General features: G+C 39.6%; 1 protein-coding gene across 1 annotated transcript in view; it reads left to right on the forward strand.

Moving 5' to 3' along the window:
• The window catches only part of si:ch211-186j3.6 (neural-cadherin), a 203,913-nt gene that overhangs the window by 120,896 nt on the left and 59,955 nt on the right, over positions 1-23,062 (forward strand). Inside the window, exons 14-21 of the mRNA XM_056750824.1 lie at positions 3,666-3,793; positions 5,262-5,448; positions 8,640-8,783; positions 10,851-11,134; positions 11,912-13,535; positions 15,209-15,302; positions 16,288-16,472; positions 22,731-22,957. Coding sequence (XP_056606802.1) covers positions 3,666-3,793; positions 5,262-5,448; positions 8,640-8,783; positions 10,851-11,134; positions 11,912-13,535; positions 15,209-15,302; positions 16,288-16,472; positions 22,731-22,957 — 2,873 coding nt within the window. The remainder of the gene's footprint in view (positions 1-3,665; positions 3,794-5,261; positions 5,449-8,639; positions 8,784-10,850; positions 11,135-11,911; positions 13,536-15,208; positions 15,303-16,287; positions 16,473-22,730; positions 22,958-23,062) is intronic.

Consider the following 23,062-nt stretch of genomic DNA (forward strand, 5'->3'; position numbering starts at 1 on the left):
CTGTATGTTTACATTTACATTTACATATCTACATATATATCTATGTTTACATTTATTACTTACAGTTGTGCACTAATTAAAATAGACTAACAATGACCAATACTTCTAAAGCATTTATTAATCTTAGTTTATGTTACTCTTACAAATATATAATTGAAATAAAAATTTGTAACTAGTGGCATTAGTTAATGCACAGTGAACTAAAATGAACATTCTCAAAGATGAATAAAGGCTGAAAATGTATATTGTTCTTTGTTAGTTTATAGTAGCTAATTCACTAATATTAGCTAATATTAACCGATGAAACCCTGTGTGTTAACCACTTTTCAATATATTCCGTATGTTTAAGTCAATTTACATCTAACACCTCAAACACAAGTTAACACATCAGATTTTAAAGCCATGTTTTAATTGTTTAAAACCGTACACTTGTTTGTACACTGAATTATAATATGTGTCGACTTTTTAACTCGTAACAGAATCCATCTTAAAACTCGATATAGCCACAATTCTTTAATACCCTTCATTTCATCCCATGCCGTCTGTTCCCTTCCATTTCAGTATTTGTCAGCGTTCATCTCACACACTGCGGGAAGTCTGTAATTTACAGAGTTTGCCCTCCAGTGTTAATCTGGCTCTCTTCATGCATGATCCCTTCACTCTCCTCCAGTTATGGCTGCTCCATAATACTGATCCGGCTACAGTCATGAATTTCCGGGGAAGAACCCAATTGCAGGCAGGCACGGTGGTGAAGGGGTTTAAACAGATTTATTATAACAAAAAGGAACAAAACAAACACCCACGATGGGGGAAAACTAAACTGAGAATATCCACAAAAAACAAACACTTCCCACGAAGGGGACAAAACAGGTAGCAAATGAAACTATACACTAAATACACGCAGGACGAACACTAAATACACGCAGGACGAACACTAAATACACGCAGGACGAACACTAAATACACGCAGGACGAACACTAAATACACGCAGGGAGAACACTAAATACACGCAGGACGAACACTAAATACACGCAGGACTAACATTAAATACACGCAGGACTAACATTAAATACACGCAGGACTTACACTAAATACACGCAGGACTAACACTAAATACACGCAGGACTTACACTAAATACACGCAGGACGAACACTAAATACACGCAGGACGAACACTAAATACACGCAGGACTTACACTAAATACACGCAGGACTAACACTAAATACACGCAGGACTAACACTAAATACACGCAGGACTAACATTAAATACACGCAGGACTAACATTAAATACACGCAGGACTAACATTAAATACACGCAGGACAAGGTAGGCAAGAGCAATCTCAAAGCACTCTTACAAAGACAGGAACAAGGAGTGATACAAGACAAACGAGCACAGGACAAGAGACAAGAAGGCATTATAAAGGGGAGAACTACACAGGATAATTAATGTGGACCAGGTGACAGAGATCAAACACTGAGGGAAAGCTAACGAGACGAAAAGGGCGGAAAACACAGACGCAGACCGGAGAGTATAGAAGGCCCATAGGGAAACTATCTCTCCCTCCACACAATTTAAGGCGATGCCATGACTCCGCTGCAAGAACAAGAATAAACATGGCATGATAGCGGAATCATGACAGCCACAGTTGCTCACCAAATCATGTTTGGTAATACATTTGAAATTGTCGGAGGAAACTGGCATTCGATTGGAATCAGAAATGTTTTAACTCCAGACTGCTTCTTACTACTTGAACGTGATCTGAAGGGTAACATGTTCATGGAATGCGTTGTATCATTTATGTTCAAGCAAATAATTAATCTGTCCTGTTCCTTCTGACTTATTTACGCCATTCGGTTAAGAGCAGTGAGAGGGGAGATGTAGAGCAGGATAGCCCGATATAGGGCGGGCTGCAGAGAGGAGGTCATAATGGATTTGGCCTTCCTGTTTAATTCATGCTTTACGGCTTTGGCTGATAGAAAATTAAAACCTCGAAGTGCATCAGATGGTGATTAGTGTCTGGAATCATTGAACCCATTAAAGATCTTACCCTAAATTCCACTGGCTTCATCTCCCTTTCAGTACAGGGAACAGCACATTTTAGCAGAGTAGACTTGGTATTAATTTCCTTGAACACACAGTATGCACTACTGTAATGCAGCTTAGATACGGACTAATTTAAGCGTTGAGACAAGGAAGATTAGTTTCAGATAAAAAATATATATATATATTTCTAAGATATAATTAAAGGTGGTATTTTCAGATACAGTTTTGTTACATATGTTTAAAGTCTATTTACATCCTGATTAGAATCTATAAGTGGTCAAAATATTCTAATATTAGAAATTCATATTTATTTATAAAAATTATATTAATAATAATACATTTTAATTTTTTTTAATCTAGCTAGCTAAGGGTACCCACTTTAAAACAGCATACCCTATCTTTAAAGTCAGACAGATTTATTTCTATATGCTCACTCCGAAGACAACTAAAGTTTTGTAATGATACGCTTATACGTTCATAAAATACTGCATTTTACTACATGGCATGCCACCTCGAATTCAATGAGACCAACTTCACGAGTGCCGTCTTTGTGTCTTTGTGAGAATCATAGGTAGTTTAGATGTTAAGATGTTTAGGGTAAGGGTTTCAAAACCAAAATCAAAACCAACAAGCCACGCCCATGGATCTCCCTCGAAACACCAAGTATTTAGTGAGGGGCCTTCTGAAGTTAACTACCCAGGAATCCTTGCGAACGAGTAAACTCAGTAGGGATAGGAGGAGTTTCGTGGATGGCATAATCACTAGATGAAATACAACACTATAAAAAACGGCTGCTCCTGTCCCAAATAACAACAATGTGTGGTAGACTTCATGCGGAGCTGCGAGGACAGATCAGCATATGACATCAAACTACCGCTAGAGCGATTAGAAAGCACTGCTTCCCCTTTCTGACGTGACAACCTCATTGTAATAATTCTCCATAAAAGGGAAGGAAGGAGGCGGAAACCGGCAAACATTTAAACATTTAATAAATTAATATAACAGCCGGCGGCCCCTCACGGACGACCGCCGGCGAACAAAACATGAACATAAATATAAATACAAACATAACATAAGTTCGGGCCCGGTCCTCTCTCTTCGACGGTCCGGTCGCTCGTTCCTTTTATATGCTCCCATCTCCTACGTGATTCGAGGCCGGTGTACGCACAGCTAGCGCTAATTCACAATTACTCACCGGACTCGAACCACGGTCTCGCCCCGCCTACTCTACTACACTCATGTATGTCCCAAAAATACGTTCCCATTTACCCTTGTAGACTCGTGCCTAGTGCCCTATAGGTCTGCTCTTCCTGACGACTCGGAGGAGGTCCCCATTTGGGACAGGGCATAAGATGATACATTAATATTTGGCAAAGATACAGCATAAAGTCCATTTTGGCATGCTCACTGTCAAATTTGTTTACATGGGATACACAAATTCCATAACTTTTAGTCAGGAGTGTCTCTAGATGCTGCATTAGAGTTTATATCAAGTTTTATAACAAATGACTCATAGTCAGCATGGTGTTAACTGTTTACATTTAGTCATTTAGCAGATTAAAAACTGTTGCATTATGGCCTCTGTAATGTGACAGTGTAAACTGTTTCTGTTGACAGATGTCAATGACAACGTGCCATTCTTCACCTCTTCTATATACGAGGCATCTGTGACAGAAGGAGCGGAGATTGGAACTCATGTTCTTCAGGTGTCAGCCAATGATCTTGACCTGGGGATGAATGGGAAGGTATGAACTGTCTTTCAGTTGAATTAGCTCTACGCTCAGCCAACTTCATCTGTGGAAAAATCTGTAAACAAACTGTTTCTTTGTTGGCATTATGCTCAGTCGGCTGAAAGATCTGAAAAATGTCTTCTTACAGGCATGCTTTTGATGAAAAGAATAATCTATCTAGCGAGAAACTCACAATGCCTTCTAAACTTACTTATGAAGCTTTGAGTGAAAGCCAAATTGGTCTGTATTTGTATCTTACAATAGATGCCGTGCTTGTGATAGTATCTGTTTTGCACATATTCTATTAAGGAATGTCCTATCTAATAAATAAAGAGATTCAAAAGGGTAAAAAACTTACAGAATTGCATAAAATGGTAAATCTCAGTGAAAACTCAGTTCTGAGATCATTTCAAATAAAAAGTAAAAAGTGGGTATTAGACTGCAGGGGCCTTTTAGTATTAGAGGGGCCTTTCAGCAGTTCTCTAAATCATAGATTCCATGCAATCCCACACTGAATAATGAGTATCATTTGTGGGTGTGAATGCTGGTATCATTCTTATTGTCCAACAGCCCCCCCCAAAGCCCCTCGGTGCCAGATGGGGATTGCTGCGTGTTTTATTAACCTGACCCCCGCAATCATTTTATTATGCCATTTACATTTAATTCAGCCCTTTTATTTGTGTTCTCTGCTCTTATGCAGCCGGCAGGGCATCATTTAATACCTACACCATGCTGGTTTAGTGCAGCCATTCAGAGCTGTTTGTATGATAATTGTTGTTTGGGGCTTGTCGAAACAGCAGTTGGTACCTCTTCATCCATTCAGCCTTTTTGGGCTACTCAGATTAGCTTCATTATTCTTAAATTGAATGGCCTTGATTTTCTCTTTACCTGCTGGGAAGTTGCCAATGTGCGGTACAGGCATTAGCGACGGAACACGCAACAGGAGATCTCAGGACTGGACCAGAGCTCAGACTGAATAAATTAGATGAGAAGCTGTCAGTGCTGGACTGTTTATTTACTTTGGATTAGGTAAAGTGGGGTACAAGTAAATAAACCCATAGACACATACACAGACAGACCAGCATCCATTATGAAAAAACAAGCCTTATTCTCATCATTTAGACCTTTGTGCTTTTGTCTTGTGTTGTTTCCTTTGTTTATTGAACCTTGGGTGGAACATTTTAGTACTGAAGGGATTATGCCTTTTTAAATTGCCATTAATTAGACATGCTTGCATTTGGTAGAAATCTGTGTAGTGTTGGGTGAGTCGTACATTTTTTACCTATTTACATAAGTAACATCAAGTAAATTGTATGTTTAGAAGCACGTTAGCAGATAGGCAGCTAACAGACACGGACTAAAAGCCTCAAAACTCATTTGGATTTCAAACTCATTTTGGATTTCACTTCTTTAAGGCAGATGCCATTTTTGCTGGCTGCATATCTTTCGGTTTATTTTTTGTAATTTCTCCCCTATATCTCAGATCTCATACTCGCTACTGAATGACCGCAGTGGAGACTATCAGTACTTTGGCATTGATCCTGAGCTGGGCACCCTCTACACAGAGGCTGTGTTTGATCGCGAGACCAAGGGGTCTTACCTGCTGGAGGTGAAGTCAGTGGATAGCTGGGAGTCTGCAAGGCCGGGGAAGCACGGGCAACCCAATTCAGGTAAAGCCAGGTGAATTGAAACCAACTCACAAGCTCAGTTAAATGGGTTTAGCAGGGCAAAGTACAGGAGAAATCTATGCCTGTATACCTGTTTCATGGTGCTTTGTTGTTGGAAACCTGTTTGAGAGGACACTGGATGCTAGCGTACTGCATATAACAAACTTTCTACAGGCCTGAATGACACTGAATAACAAACAGAGCTATATTTATATCCTGCATGGCCAAATGCATGTGGACGCCTTTCCAATTAACAGCTATAAATGGTGCTATAGCAGCTACAGCCATTATTAAGATGTGCAAGCGATCATGCACTTGTTACAGGTAGATGTTCAGTAGAATGCTCCTTTTTTGCTCCAGCATGTCTATGGTCTATAGCAGGGGTCTTCAACATTTTTCGGGGTAAGGACCCCTTAGATGAGAGATGCATGGAGCAGGGACCCCCTTATACTATGTGTGTAAACAGAGCTATTTAAATAGAAACAATCCTTATTGTCACAGCAATATTATGTTAAAGCGGCCATTCCCTGTGATGCCAATTTTCAAACTTTAGTTAGTGTGTAATGTTACTGTTAGAGCATAAACAATATCTGCAAAATGATAGAGGTCAAAGTTCATTGCCAAGCGAGATATTGTCTCTTTAACAGAATTTGCTTTTCAAGGACTAGAAAGAACGGCGGGAATCGGCAGTGTTGGGGAAGCAACTTTGAAACTGTAGTTAGATAAGCTACAAGATACTCATCAAGTTTCAGCTCTGGTACCCGTCTCAAAAAGTAGTTAGCCACAGTTAAAGTTACTTTAAAAAAGTAGCTAGCTACATTGAAACTAATTTGACTTTAGAGAGTCATTGTATATTAAGAATAACTGAATTATTGTTAATGAAAAATGTTTTAAGAAAACCATGTTTAAAATAATGTAATACAATACAGTTATGATTTCAGTGTCGTTTTATTTTTTAAACAACAGAGTACTCAAGTTAAGTTTAACAGTCAAGTTAAATACTCAAATTTATTTTAACTTTACAGTTTGCAAAATGTAGATAATGGGAATCATTGAAAGAACAAAAAAGAACAAATGTATGTAACTTATACATTTTGCAAAGGGTCAAATAACTCACCTGTATGTTTTCATTAAATTTGTGCTTGAAGTATACGATGCAAACAGCGTTTACATTTTTTGTTTGCACAGAATACATAGAAACGTGTAACCATTACTACTTGCTTCTTTAAGAGACGTAAATGTCACCACCAGTGTGTCCTTGAGCAAGACACTTTACTCTATGTTGCTCCAGGGGGATTGTCCCTGTAATAAGTGCACTGTAAGTCGCTTTGGATAAAAGCGTCTGCCAAATGACTAAATGTAAATGTAAATGTGGACAAATAAGGCCATGATCTGTTAATCACTTCGGTCAAGCCAGCCACGGTTTGAAAATACATGGTAAAGCCAGCCACCCTTAAGATTCGGATGTGCGGATATTGAGTGGTTTACGGTAAATTTATTTAAATATAGGGGATCAGAGTCTCTTGTCAATAACTCTCTTTTGTCTCGTTTTTATGGTATTTGAGGCATTTTAATGTATATTGTGAAAACATTGTCTCTGTCTATAACTTTTAATTATTTATTATTTTAATGCCTTTTAGACCGTTTTCCGGCAAATAAAACGGTTTACAGTTTAGTAGTTTGTCTATAATCTGTAGGCCTACGAAAATTTTGTTTTTGTTTGTGGTAAAAGTGTATTGATTACCATAGGCAGACCATGGTTTTAATTAAGTATGGTTTTTGAAAGCATTTTGTTGCATTTCAGAAGGTAGACAGAGAATGCACTGATTCTAAACCTACAGTTTTGAAAGAAATACATAGGTACTTAAATTTGATTTAGGATTTAATAGTCCTATTTTCATGCACTGTATGTCTCTTTAGTGTCCTTCGTTTTGACGGCATGAATAGCCCTCTAATATTTAGAAATGCCAGATAGACAAAAGTTATATAACATTTTCGTGATTTAAATGTTTATTAAGGTTGCAGAGGGGAAGGTGACGTTCAGACTGCTGCTAAATGAGTTTGTTTGCCTGCTCACAATCACTTTCCCTGCACACAGGATTGGGAAGAAGCACGCTCCATACTGACACGTATAGTGAGATACACAAATGTGGATAATAAGATAGACAAAGTGACAGTGTCAAATACGCTCCAGCACACAGCAGACAGAGTGTTAATGAGCACTGAGCCCCATGTGCACACACAATTACACAACAACATGCGAATACTAATCATGGGATGTGATGAAGAGATACTGTCAAAATCAACAGCATATAAAAAAAAACACAATGAAGTGCTGCACGAGTGCAAAATCACACAACGTAGCTCCGCCTGTGCGCTTCTGAGAAGAAAACACGTCCATGTCTTTGTTGAAGCTCTGAAGAACATGTCATAGCCTGCCATGCTTTTTTAACACAACATAACACATCATAAAGAGAGTAAGATCAAGATCCAAATCAGTCGCTCCGGAACTCCTTTATCTGCCTCTCGCTTCCCTGACTGAAGGCTTATGAAAAGGTCACAACTGATGCATGCTTGTTTTTCCCTTCTAAAGCTATTCTTAATGTTTTGTGAACTCCATCATTTGATGAATTACTGCCACCGCGATCAATAAAACGTAAACTTGCATGTCTTTTAAAGTTTTGTTTACAGCTTGCTTTCTGCGCCATTCATTTCTTAAGACAAATAACACTAAGATTTGAGAATAAAAAACACATTTAAATAAAACTAGATGTTAACATCGAAAAATAAACAGTGCTGCTGTGGATCGTTTAGAGTCATGTCAAAAAGTGTTATGGGTGTTTAGTTGAAAAGATTTTTCCTTAAAGATTTTCTGGAGCTGACATACACTGTGCAAAAGTGCCACGATGAATTTGCTCATCTGTAAACTTTGACTGTCCAGGGTTCTTCTCTCACTCTTCATCTGATAACTTCAGACACAACGCAGAGCCACAGAGATAAATACAGCATGAAGATAGACAGACAATGAATGAGACACAAGACACTTGGAATTGAAAAGAAGAGAACGACTGTAGAAAGGCGAGAGAGAGAAACTGGAAAACAAAAAGAAAACACTTGAACGCACAAGCAGGAGAGATAAAGACTGCTGAGTGATTGAATAATCTTGTATGTGTATGTGTTTTTGAATTCATCAGATACGGCGTACGTGCGCATTTTCATCAGTGACGTGAACGATAACAAGCCGGTGTTTTCGCAGTCCGTGTATGAAGTAGATGTGGACGAGGATGCTGACGTGGGTTCCACCATCCTCACTGTCAGCGCTAATGATGAAGATGAAGGTAGGAAACGATGAGGATGGGCATTTGATGATGGATGGAACAGTATGCTCTTTTGTAACTTTTTGTAAGAGAGAAATACGGAGATTTGGGTGAATATGAGCATGGATTTCTATTCATACATTCCTTAGAGTGAACTTGCGCTTAAAGTGTGATGTTCAGCACTCGGTAGGTTGTGTGCAGTGTACCGCAAACCTTAGAAATAATTCAAGAGGCAAAAATACGAAAAACTAAATAGATCAAATAAAAAGGAAACATACTTTCATTATTTATGTTTTTTGGCAGTTGGACTGTATTATGTACATAAACCTTGTAGCACATATTGGTATTGATGAAACACGGTGAGAAAACAATCCCAGGAGCATGCTTGTCTCCAGGCTATTGTTGTCATATTCATCTGTTCTGTGCAATAACATCTGTAACACTCACAACCACAAGAGACTTTCACTAATCAATATACCCCGAGACCATATGAAACGCTAGTCCCCTGATAAACTGCCTCATGCGTCACCACGCAAAAGATTGGTGTATTCGTTTTGCCGTGTGCTCTTCCCCAGAAACACACACGAAGAAGATAGTCCGCCTAGCTCATTACTCACCAGTCAGTCTGACTTTATATACAGATCCACTACTCAAGCACGTAATTCCCTCTGGTGTGGTTGAATCCACATTGCATACAGGAGCGAGAAAGGGAATGTAGCGTTCTTGTTTCAGTCATTCATCATAATACAGCCTAGAGTGGCTGGACATTCCCGAGCTGAAGCTTTGCCCTGATGAATAGATTTCAACCTTCACTTCAGCTCTGTCTAAACCCTCTCAGCCACTGGAGGAGAGCCACGAATAGCTGGCTAGCCATCACAGTACACAGTACACATTTTTCAAATGGCGGCAGTGTTTGATTCTGTGCAATAGCAGAAAACATATAAGCCAAATATTCTCTAACGCAATTTTGTTGAGTTACATAAAACGGCGCTGATGAAATGGCGATAAGCCCGCTAATGCGTCATTCCCTATTCATTAACCTCGTACCAGCAGGGAAATTCAAGCACACTGCGAGGAGATCTGAGGAATGGTTAAACGTCTGTTTCTGCTCTGTTTGCTTAACCAAGTTATTTGTTTATATGAAGTCTCTTTGCATTTATTACCCACCGCGGAGTGCGGAGCTTTGAGTGCGAAATACAAAATTAAAGCAAGGCTGTAATACGGAATTTAATAAAATAGCACGCTGAAAACACAACGCATGCATGCTTGTATCTTTCACCATGTAATTAACACATCTCAATGGGGATCCAAACACGTTTTGTTCCTTACAAGTCTCCTGTTCGGCAGCTCATCCTGTGTTTTCCTTCACTTTGTTCCTTTAAACACTGGGCACCATCACGTCCATTCTTTCACCTTTCTTCTGCTTAACGGGCAGTGAAACTACGCTGTCAATGATTTAATTCCAAGTGAAAATAAATTAATTCTGAGTTACCTACACAACAGGAGAGAATGGGAGCGATGTTGCACGACAGAATACATCAAAAAAAGCTTAAAGGTACGTGGCGAGTTGTAATTTTAAGATGCCATGCTTTCGGTAGTTTGAACGTCATGCGCATCAGTGGGAATGCCCGTTTTATAAGGAACATTTGGCTGAATGGAAGGTGCGTTGAAGTACAAATCAGGGGGCGGGGAAGTCTAACAAAGTGAACAAAATCCATTTACCATTGTTAAAAATTCTTTGAAAAGAGGGAAAGTTTCATTTTATCGTATTCTCACCTAATTTAAGGATTATTGGTCGGTATGTTTCCATGGTGGCGAGTTACCAAGGCTACTCATGACGATTCCCTCTAAAGGCCATTGAAGCAGATTATTGTTCACCTGCAGCAAAAACCTTGTTATGTTAATAGCTCTGAATTTTCTTTATGCTCATTTTCACACTATTAAAGGTGTCTAGCTTTTAACAAAAGGTATTTTATTCAGTATTCTTTGACATCGGGTCATTACAAATCTTTACTCATAGTAGAAGGTCTTTCGCAGATTTTATCTACGTGCTTGTCATAGTGAATCTCTCTGTATCTCATTTTGCAGGTGCCAATGCCAAGTTGCGCTATCAGATTACATCAGGTAACGTGGGAGGTATTTTTGACATGGAGCCTGAGGTGGGAACCATTTTTATCGTACAGCCACTGGATTACGAACAGCACAAGCTTTATAAACTGCACGTTTTGGCCTCTGATGGGAAGTGGGAAGATTACTCCAGTGTTATAGTCACCGTTGTGAATAAGAATGATGAGGCACCTGTGTTCTCTGTGAACGAGTACTATGGCAGCGTGACTGAGGAGCTGGACGGTTCTCCTGTGTTTGTGCTACAGGTACCAGTTGTTGTGTGGATGAAGTACTTTATATTTTTTTTATATCACAAGTTTTGAATATATTGCTGTTCTACTCAAACATGCAAGTAGGGCTCGCCACATCCTGTGCTGGATATCCAACTCGGCACACATCCAAGTGTGGCGTCAGAAGTCATAAGGTAATGTATTGGACATGGGTGTGGCTTCTGACATCACACTTGGATGTGCATGGGGTTGGATGTCCACCGCAAGCTGCAGACGCTTCTCCAAACATAGCGAAAACTGTTTGTGAAATTATTTCTTGCATTGTTCCCCGTACATGCAAATTACCCAATACATCTCACATTAATAGGCTGTTTGAAAATGTATATTACAGCAATTGAGTAGGAGTTTGCTCAGGCACTCATTATGTACACCTTGCAGGGGTGTTTAATGTTTCCTAATTATAGTGAAAACCATGATTGATTTTTTCTGAATTCTTAGTATTTTATACTCTAAATTTACAGTTCGTGCTAGGTGATTCACAATCCTTCAATGACAATTCAACTTTTCAATTTTAAACCTTTCAAGATTTGTGGTGCTTAATTAAATCCATTATTAGACATTTGAATCGCAACTAGTGACCTTTTTTCTCTAATGCTATTAAGGTTATTTTTGTTGCATGAGAATTTTTTTATTACGTTTTCCTTTCATAAGTCCGGAAGAAAGTTAAACCACATGAGTGCCAAAAGCTTAGGGAGACAGATTGATGGACAGATCGATATCAATGATTTCAATGTATTCTCCTTGATGTTTTAGGTCACTGCCTCCGACCCAGACAAGGATGCTGACCAGGAGGCTTTGAGGTACTCTTTGCATGGTCAAGGTGCTGAGAGCGAGTTCATCATTGATGAGGTCACAGGAAAGATTTATGCCCAGAGAACATTAGACCGGGAGGGGCGGGCAGTTTGGCGCTTTGTGGTACTGGCCACGGATGAGGGCGGCGAGGGGCTAACGGGATTCACTGATGTCATCATTAATGTATGGGACATAAATGACAACGCTCCCATTTTTGCGTGTGCACCAGACAGTTGTCATGGCGATGTATCTGAGAACTCCCAGCCTGGCACTCCTGTTATGGAGATGACTGCCACTGATTTAGATGATGCAGCTGTTGGACAGAATGCAGTTCTGGCTTATAGAATTGTGGGTAACGCGGCCTTGAATGGCGGTAACAGCGGGGCTGATGTGTTTAGCATCAACCCTGCTACGGGTACAGTTTTAGTGGCAATGTCTGGTCTCGACAGGGAGCAGACTGATACGTATATCCTGGTGGTGGAAGCTCGAGACGGTGGAGGTATGATAGGGACAGCTACGGCAACTATACACGTGACGGATGTAAATGATCACGTGCCACGTTTTTTTGACCGGTCTTGCTCAGTACGCATCCCTGAGAGCAGCGAGCCCAACAGCGTGGTCATAGAGCTGTCCGCTGAGGATGCAGATGCTGGAGAGAATGGTCAGCTGACATTCAGTGTGGTGGCCGGTGATCCTGAGCAGAAGTTTTACATGGTCAGTCATCGGCAGGACCAGCGCGGGACCCTTCGCCTTAAGAAGCGCCTGGATTATGAAAGACCGGGCGAGCAACGCTTTAACCTCACCATCAAAGTGGAGGATATGGAATATTCCAGCCTCCTACACTGCACCGTAGAGATAGAAGACTGCAATGACCACGCCCCTGTCTTCATCCCTCACTTTCTGCAGATACCTGCTCTACGAGAAGATGTTGCTCCTGGAACAAGCTTGGCCAGTCTGGTTGCCAGTGATTTGGACTCGGGACTCAACCGGGAGATCACTTACAGCATTGCTCAAGAGTCCGATCCATACCATCTGTTTTCTGTGGAACAATCAGGGTTGGTTAGTGTGACCAGCGAGTTGGACCGGGAAAAGGTTGCACAGCATCACTTGGTAATATTAGCGACAGACCACGGTGTGCCACCTTTGACCGGCACGGCAACTATCCAGATGGCTCTGCTAGATGTAAATGACAATGGCCCAGAGTTCGAGGCAGTCTATGCACCTGTTGTGTGGGAGAACGTCATGGGACCACAGGTTGTGCGACTTAATCAAAGCTCCATGCTTCTCAGAGCTGTAGACAGAGATTCTGAGGAAAACGGATCACCCTTTTCTTTCTCTGTTCCTCTGGAGTATCGCTACAGCAATGACTTTCACCTCCAGGATAATGGCAATGACACTGCCACCATCACGGCCCTGAGAGCCTTCGACAGAGAGGGACAGAAGGAGTTTTTACTGCCTATCATCATGACTGACAGCGGCATTCCACCGAAGACTGTCACTAACACCCTCACTATCACCATCGGGGATGAGAATGACCACGCCCACACAGCTGGACAGAAGAAAGTGTTTATAAACTGTCATAGAGGTAAATTACCACAACATTATACATTAATGGTAGGGAAAAGAAGCAGTATTGGTGATAATCACTATTGAAGTTTATTCCCCCTCATGTTGTGCAGAGCGTGTATATAACTCATACTTTTGTGAAACACAAAAGAAGATATTTTAAGAAATGTTTCATTGGTTTTGTGTGTCCATACAATGGAAGTCTAGGGACGAATGTTGTGTGGTAACCAACTATTTTCAAAACATCTTCTTTTGTGTTCTGCAGAAGAAAAAAGTCATACAGGTTTGAAATGACATGAGGGTGAGTAAATAATGAAAGAACTTTCATATTTGGGTGAACTATCCTTTAAATCTACATAATCTGTCCGGTCTAGTTTTATGCATGATTCTGTGATAGTTTTTAGTACAGTAGAAATAGTGTAAGTAGTGTGTTCAAATTTAAAATAAAAGAATATGATTTAAGTACCCTGCTGATGCACTCAAAAACTGGTCAACGATTTGCTTTCAGTGGAAGAGAGGTGAGGTCATGTTATAGAAAACAAGTAACACTGACACCATAAGTACATTGTTTAAATAGATGTTCATTGACTTGTAATGCTTTGCATTGCATTTGACCTCATTTGTACTTGTCTGTGAAACCAGTTAGCCCTGTTAGTGTTCCATTTGAGGTTATAAAATTCATACACTAGATGATAAAGAAGTGCATAGTTTAAGTGCATAGTATATAGTACATCATTTGAGACACAACAGAAGTCTGGAGTACAGTAGTTAAAACCTAAAGGCCAGAAAGTGGAAGATTGCTGGTTAGAGCCAACCCATTCTCACGGAAGTTCGTTGCATAGACATGAAATTTCACTACCATATTGACTACCATATGAGGAAAAATGTCTTTGTAAATGTCTGTGTTGTGTTGAACACAATAGAAGATATTTTGAAGCATGTTGTAAAGGAAACAGAGCTGGGACACTTTTGACTACCATTGTTATTTTTCCTACTATGGTTGTCAGTGGTGGCCAAGAACTGTTTGGGTACAAGCATTCATCCAATTATCATCAGAACAAATTTATACAGATTCTGAACAACTCGAGGGTAAGTTAATGATGTCAGAATTGTCATTTTCAACTCCTTGCGCTGCATACATCTTTTTCTCTTGGAAGAAGAATATTTAGTTAAATGTTGAGGTGCCTTCGACCCTATAAAATACATTTGACTCAGCATGTTTACATACAAATATGTCTTATATTAAATAATATATTATTTCATTGGATTTAATTCATTGAATTTATCATTGTATAGCTACAAAGATAATGCCATTTGAATGAACTTTAATGAAACCTTTAAATGTATCCAATTGTAAGTCTAAAGATAAGCTTGTAAGTTGGAATATTACACTGTTAAGATGCTTCTCTTGGTCTGAAACTTAAGCTGCTGACAATCTTGCACTAAAAGCACGTCTAAGTCCAAGTCATTCATAACCAGCTATACATCAGGTTTCAGCTGTCAACATTTGTCTGCGGTTCTGGAGTACATTACTAAAGACGGTTCTTCACTACGCTCAGTGATTACAGCTACACATACTCAGATACTATCAGACTGTTAGTACAATGTTTCACTATACTGTGTGTCTATACATAAACACACACAAACTGTTGTACATGCAGTGCTTTGACAGAAAGGCTTATGTGATGACAGGGAGAATGCCCACCAATGTGCTGGGGAAGGTCTACTCACCAGATCCAGATGACTGGGATAACAAGACATATGCCTTCGAGGGACATGCCCCTAAGTGAGACCTTCTTTCTTACTCAACTATCATTCCACCTGGTCCTGTCTGTGTCCATACCATTACATCATCCCATCCATACTGTTAACATGTTTCTAGAGTACACATCTCCCTGCTCTCTGTATTTTTTAAAGGGGTCAAGGGATGCCTAACCTTTCCTTCTCTTCACTTCCCAGCATCTCTCTACTCACTTGGTCTTCTCTATTGATGTTGTGCACTTTAGTTGAGAGGAGTGTACCGTGATCAGATGTTCTTGACAGGTCAGCTGCAACCTTGAGACGTCTTGAGCACATAGGCGCCTGGGCTCCCTCTCTGTATCTCGCTCTTTCTCTGAGATATCCGAATGCATAATATAATGTGAAAACAGTCATATCTTGGTGTGTGGGGGGAGAGAATATAGATCTAATTTTTTACTTTGTTAGGAGTCATGTGTGCAGAAGGAAAGTGTGGATTTGAAAACTAAAATGTCAGTTTAAATTTTAACTGTAATCTGTCTGCTCTCATCCGCCCCATGAATATATTGCACATGTGTATACAAGTACATATTATATTATATATAAAATATACATGCATATTGGGCGTAGTTTGCAGCATAAGTTGTTTTGAGTCATCCAGGGAATTTATTGAGTTTGGATTGTTTTATTGGTGAGGTCAATGTCAATGATACTTCAGTGCATTGTTTAATAAAGTTGGAGAAGGAAGGCCTGATAGCTGAATGATGCAAACTCTCATTTTCTTTGTTCCATTGTTTCTTTTGTTTGTTTTTTCCCCAGAATGACCCCGCAGCATTCACAGGAGCCAATCTTTTCTGTTGTGTTTCTCACAAATATTTGGTTTAATATTCGGGATGGTTGTTTTTGCAAAGACTTTGGAATTTGAATACTGTAGTAGAGTTTAATATCTCTTATAAAAAGAGCAGCAACATTCGGATGAAAGAAAAAGAATAATTAGCGTTAACCTTTTATTCATATGTTTTTCATACCTGCAGTTATTTCATCCTGAACAAGCGGACAGGGTTCCTCATTATAAAGGAAAACACACCGCCCGGCAGTTACGACTTTCAGGTGCAGGTCTCAGATGGGATGTGGCCGGATGCGATCTCCAGCGTCAAGGTTAACGTGAGAGACCTACGAGACGATGCCATCTACAACTCAGCCTCTCTGCGAATAGCAGGTACAGGTGATCTTCACCTTTAAGTGTCATAGCATGTCAGTTTGAGCCTAAGCTGATGAAATATTTTGAAAACATTGTTAGCCATCGACAGGCATTTAAAATCTGAGATAGCAGCTCCTTTCGTACACTAATTTGCTTATTGAATTGTGATTGCCTAAATTCCTTGAATAAAAAACATACCATAGAGAAATTCCGATTTTTTGGCCCATCTCAGCACAGCGGATGACAGACAGATCTCTTCTGAAACTTTAGATGTGCGATATTAAGCTAACGTCCCACATGTAATTTGAAAACTGTCTGTCAGGAAGAGACAGAATATGTGTTACATGCTGATGCTCAGACACTAGTGATATTACACCTGCAATGTGTCTAATGAGTCTTAAATATATTCCGTTATGGAATAGTGCTCTGTTTGAACCGCACCCTAGATGTAAAGTGAGTGTGTCCACTTCTTTCAATCAGACACAATAAAATAGTTTGACCGTATCTGAAATCATCAGAGCGCAGTGATAGTGTCATACTGTGGCAGTAAACCTCGTGGGAATATTGACTTTGGCGATAACATTATGACTGCCAGCATTTTAATGAAAACAAGACTGTGCAAAGATGACTCCTGAAAATGGACTATAGCCGAGGATTTTGTAGTGTTAAGGTTATTAAAGTGGGAGAAAAGAGCCTTGTGGGAGACGCGGAGACAGAATATAAAATGTAAGCCAATAGCACACTCATATAAGCCTATAAAGAGATTTTTCTTTGATTTCAGCAGTGCAGCTAAATTTACGGCAGACATAAATAAGTGCAAAATGTGTTCTCTGTGTTCACTTTTGATTGGAGGATGTGTTTGCTTTAGCAAACTTTTTAGTGCTATGCATAGTATGTGTTTTGATAGACATTCAAGTGATTCCGTCTGTCTGGTGTGCTTATGTGTGTTGTTTCCTCTGTGTGTATTCATGTAAATAACTCTCCTCTCTGTAATCTCCTTCAATCTCTTATTTAAACTGTTTCAGTGGATTAAGTGTGGCATTAAACAAATAATCAGAGTTCCTTTTATTGCATTTTAATAGCTTTATCACTTAATCTCACTGTGGGTTGTTCAAGTGGTTATTTGTCCCATTTTTTGTTGCTAAATATTTGTAATTACTATCTTTTGTACAAAAAAGTGTAGTGTACATACAAGCATACACTGCTGGGTTATTTTCAAAAATGGATTTACCCAGCCGCTGGGTAAAATTAACAGCAAAAAAGTTTATATTTGACACAACAATGTTTTAAAAAAAAAAAACAGCAGTAACAAAACAACTAATGGGTTTGTTTCATTTTAGCCCAACACTAGACTTAAAAGAACCCAGCATTTTTTGTAATGGCCTAAACTATAGATTGTACATTTATTTATTTGGGTAAGTCTGTTATACAGTTTTATTACATGTTTATTTACTTAAATAAAATTGTATTTCTATATCACTTTTATTTTATTTATTCACATTTTTCATTGTTGCAAAGCAGCTTTATCTGCATGATATAAATCATAATATTTGTAATAATAATTTTTATATATGAATAAATATAAGAAAGACATTTTTTAAATTAAGTTTTTCTTATTAAATTATTTTTTGCATTAATGATGTACAACCTGTTTTAATAGTTTTAGTTCCCTGGGAATCAAACCCATGATCTTGATATATAACAGCATGCTCTACCAGTTGGCATGACCCAATCCGGTTTACACTACAGCCGTTGTTTAAAATTCACATGAAAATAACATTAGCATGTGGATACATGTGTTAATGTTCTGTCAGATACGTAAGCTGTTTAGTTCCCCAGGGCCCCAATGAACGTGCATTGAATTCTGGGCTAACTGAAGATTCGACTTTTATACTATTTACAGCCTCCTTGACATTTCAAATCCCATTTCAGTAGCAAATGTTGAAGATTCGCAAGAACCGTTTCTTTGAGAATAAATGTTGCTCTGTACACCTCATGAAGAAGCTGATTGTTACGTGAAATGTGAGGTAAAACGCTACCGTGGTTCTTTAGATGATTGTGCTATCTCGCTGAGATAAGTAAACCAACATACACGCACACAAGCTTATTCTCATAACATCTAATCTCCGTACAAACAGAGCAAGCACACATTCACACAAACTCCCACATTCTGCTGGACAACTAACATAAAGAGCCCTGGGCTGTTTGAGGTTGAACTTTTAAGGCTTTTGACTGCTTAGCCAGTTTGGACTTAACTGTAAAAAATTTGAAATTTCTCATGTCGTGAACCTCATCTGGCTAACCCCTGAGAAATTGGGAAAATATTGGCATTCATCGGGTGGGATTAGTTCACTAATGCACAAAGATGTATTGAATGGCAGTCGCAGCACACCGTCCCCTAAGCCAGTGTCAGCTAAACTTCGGATTCAAGCTGTGTGTGTGTGGCTTGTGTGCGTGCCTGCATCTGTGTGTTTGTGTTTCAATCTGTTTATGGGTATAAATATTCTCTTTGTTGCTTTGCAGCAGTCTGGGTTTCAATCCATAACAAATGAATTTGACAGATTCAAATGAATTCTGTACATGTATATTTTGCACATAAATACACATTTTCTGTCCTCTGTATGTACTCGTGCGTTTGTCTCTGGAGGTATGTGTGTACCGTCCAGAAAAGGCGTTAAGCACATACTCTGCCTAGTGCCTGTGGGAAGGGTAGCAGGTTTGATCTTGGCTTGGATCAAAGCCAGGTGTGAGGCTGTTCCAAGCTGTCATGGCGAGTCTCATCTTCACGCACAGCTCCTGATGAGAGCCGACAGCCACCCTTCCTGCCTCCCCAAAGCTAATCACAGTTTCCTTCCTTGCCCCCACCCAAAGCTCAGTGATTGACACACCTTGGGTGCTAATGACGAATTAATGAATAAATGAGGCATTTATATAGCGCTTTATTGTGTATTGCTGTACATCAAAGCACTTTACAATCATATGAGGGGGGTCTCTCCTCACCCACCACCAGTGGGTGTGCTTTTAGGTTGTTTAGGTGTCTGTGGTCATCACATTTTGGATGTAGATCGGAGAAAGTAAATGCATATCGCAGAAACAAACACAAATCATCTTTGCTATAGATCAAAGCCAGCAAAGATGCCACGTGTGATTTGAAACACAAAAAAAAGAGCGATTACATTGGTGCATGCATGTATAACATAGTGCTTTATTACTTCCTAAACTCTCTGTAAGTCGCTTTGGATAAGAGCGTCTGCTAAATGACTAAATGTAGATATACAGTTGTGCTCAAAAGTTTACACACCCGTTGCAGAATCTGGAAAAAGCTGAAACTTGGAAAAATAAGAGGATTTCTAAAATTAAGGTTTATTTTTATTTTAGGTTTTATTTTGTCCTGCCCTGAGCAAGTTATTTTACAAAAGAAATGTTAACATAAAGTTCACACTAAATAATAATAACAGAATTTCTAAAAATAGCCTAGGGCTAAAGTTTACATGCCCCTGATTCTTAATACTGTATGATGTTACCTAAACAATCAATGACAGTTTTTATGTTTAGTCATAGTTGTTTAATGGTTTCATGTTTGTCACGAATCATCATACTGTCCAATGATCTTCAAAACATTCACCCAGGTCCCCCACAATCTTTGCTTTTTCAGCATTTCTGGATATGTCCTGCAGTAACTGTATGATGTTGAGATTCCTCTTATTACATTGAGGTCAATCAAGAGACTCATAAACAACTATTACAATAGATAGAAACATTCAGTGCTGCCCACAAAGTCAACACGATTCATTTAACGTCAGGTGGGTGTAAAAATCTTCTGAAGGACATTAGTAAATGAAAAAAATAACAATTTACACCAAAACCATTTTCAGAGGTTTTACACCCACCTGACTTTAAATGAATTATTTTCTTAGTTCTTTCAGTTAAATTGACATTTAAACTGACTCTCTTCTTAAGTTAATGCCCTTTTAAACCTAAGAACTGGCTGGATACTGAAACACTTAACAGCTTTAACTACAAATTACCTTCAACTGTAATTTGGCAGGAGATCTGTTCATCTCTGTGATGGAATCTTGGCCCATACTGAACTCTGACAGATTGGTGGGTCTTCAAACATGACATGCTTATTTCAGGTAATGCCTCGTCATCTATGTTAGATTCAAGTCAGGATGTTGACTAGGCCTCTTCAAAACTTTTGTGTGCTTCTATTTAGCTGTTATACTTTAACTTCGCCTCACACTCACATAGTTAGACATTCTCTTTGAGAATTAACCTGAATGCATGTTTCCTAAAATGACAAGGTGCCATGTGCCCATTGACATTAACCTTTCTTTTAAACCGGATTTCATACAGGGGAATGTTTTATTCACCTAAAGGGATGGTTAACTCAATAATGAAAGTTATTTTCTCAAAATATCCTTTGTGTTCCACAGACAGAATCATATACTGGTTTTGAAGAACATGAAAGAAAATAAATATGATGCCATGCATTCAATATGGTACCCCTGCTGAAGAAAATAATAGAACTTTGACCAAAATAAAATTGAATATTTAATGGAATTAATGGTTGTAATAGCAATTATATTGGTTTTAATGGAAACTACAGTGTCTACTGGTATGTGATGGATTATATTGGTGGGATGTTATCTGGCAGATGGGATCTAATAGAACACCGTTCAATGCTATTGGAATAATCAGTTAACTGACGAGCCTCCTGACATCTAACGCAGGGCACTTTCACAAACATTGCCGTGACTTGGCAGAGGTTTTGAAAGCCCTCGTTCGCTGTAACGCTAAATTTCTTTACAAATAAAAAAGATGACTACATTGGTTATTGTATTGCAACAAGTAGAGCTAATAGCCACCAGGGAGTGAAAAAAGTTTTAATCGTTTGTTAACTTGCCGTCATGCTAGCGGTCACGGTGCTGTTACAGCTACATGATACATCTATGCTGCCTTGAAAATCTTTCAGATATAGGTCTCTCAGGACACAGGGATGTTGTATTCAGACATGCCTTGATGCCTTTATGCCTTGGAATGCATCCTACGAATGCACTTGGCTGTCGAACGTAGCCTGACTTTTTGTGACTGTCAGGACACGCCTCGTTCTCCGTAGTGATGTGATACATCAAATTCACGTCGCAACAGTGATGATGGAACACATGTGTGAAACAGTTCACAGAAATCAACCTACATCTCAAATTTTTTACTGATGCAAATATATTTGAAAACAACACATCGCGAAGCAAATGGCAACTTCTATCCGATGCACAACTTTTAAAATTGATGCATCGTTACCATTTTTGCAGATGCACCGATGCAAATCGATGAATCTTCCCATACCTGATCAATACTATAGGCTTATCTTGTGTTTTCTATAGACATCCCTCATGTATCTATCATCCATTTTAAGCACCGCTTGGGATTTAGCCTGTCATGCTGGGTAATTTTCGCATTAAACTCCACAGGGATGCTGTTAGCCATTTTTACCTTCCATGCTTTTGAATTCTCATTTAGAATTCACAACAACTTATGCCTACAGTGCATATAACCTCAAATGGTTTCCCAAAGGGGGTGGAGTCTAAATTCAGTCCCAGAGCATCTTCCCCTGTCACCATTGTCATTCAAGCTGGAAAATCTCCTCCAATTTTCTAAAACATGTCCATCCGCTTTTGTGAGTTGTGAAGTGTCAATGTGAGCCATAACACCCCTTCCAGTCTCCAAAACTGGCCCCAAGGGAGGGTGACTCAGCCTGGTCTAACACCTCCCCTGAGGCAACCATTCACAGCCCCGCACTGTAGGGTAAGCATCCCAATTAAAAAAGGATACTGGGCGTTAGGAGAAATGCAGACCTCCAGAGCCAAAATGTCAACGGTCAAACAATCGCTGAGGTGTCACATATTTGCTCACAATGCAGAGACACTCGGGTCAACTTTCAACATGCCGGCAAGGGTGACCGTGACAAAAAAGTGCAGGCACCATTACCGTATTGACAAAGACTTGCCGCATGCAGTAGTTTGAACTTGACTTTTTGACAGCGCATGTCATCTGGAGTTTGAGCGAACAGCCACTGGCAGGCACTAACCTCTCCTAATGACGGGGAGATGTGTTGACGAGTGGAAAACGTGACAATGCATTTTTCATAAGCTCTGTATTAAATATGGAGCTGTTTTTACCTTCTCGCACGCTCTGGGGTTCTTGCGGCTCAAGTCGAATTTCCACGTTTCAGTTTTTCTCATGTGTCACACATTTGTATGTTTGTATTTCCGACAGACGTTTCCGCCACGGAGTTCATGGAACGTCGCGGCAATCTGAAGAGCAGGTACGAGCTGCTGGGCGACTTCTTGTCAGACATGCTGTCTGTGGGAGCAGAGGACGTCAACATTTTTAGTCTGGTGGAGGTGCGGGAGAGGACGCTCGATGTGAGGTTCACCGTTCACAGCGCGCCACTCCTCAGAGCTGAGAAAGTGCACGGATACCTCGCAGCTCATAAACAGAAAGTAAGGCTTGTTAGGGGTGTTTTTATGGATGTATTCAAATTTGTGACCCTGTACAACTAAAGCAGTTTTATGGGACAATTTATCAAATGAATCTGAATAAATAAG

The sequence above is a fragment of the Triplophysa dalaica genome, chromosome 1, assembly GCF_015846415.1.
Source record: "Triplophysa dalaica isolate WHDGS20190420 chromosome 1, ASM1584641v1, whole genome shotgun sequence".
NCBI classification, from domain to species: Eukaryota; Metazoa; Chordata; class Actinopteri; order Cypriniformes; family Nemacheilidae; genus Triplophysa; species Triplophysa dalaica.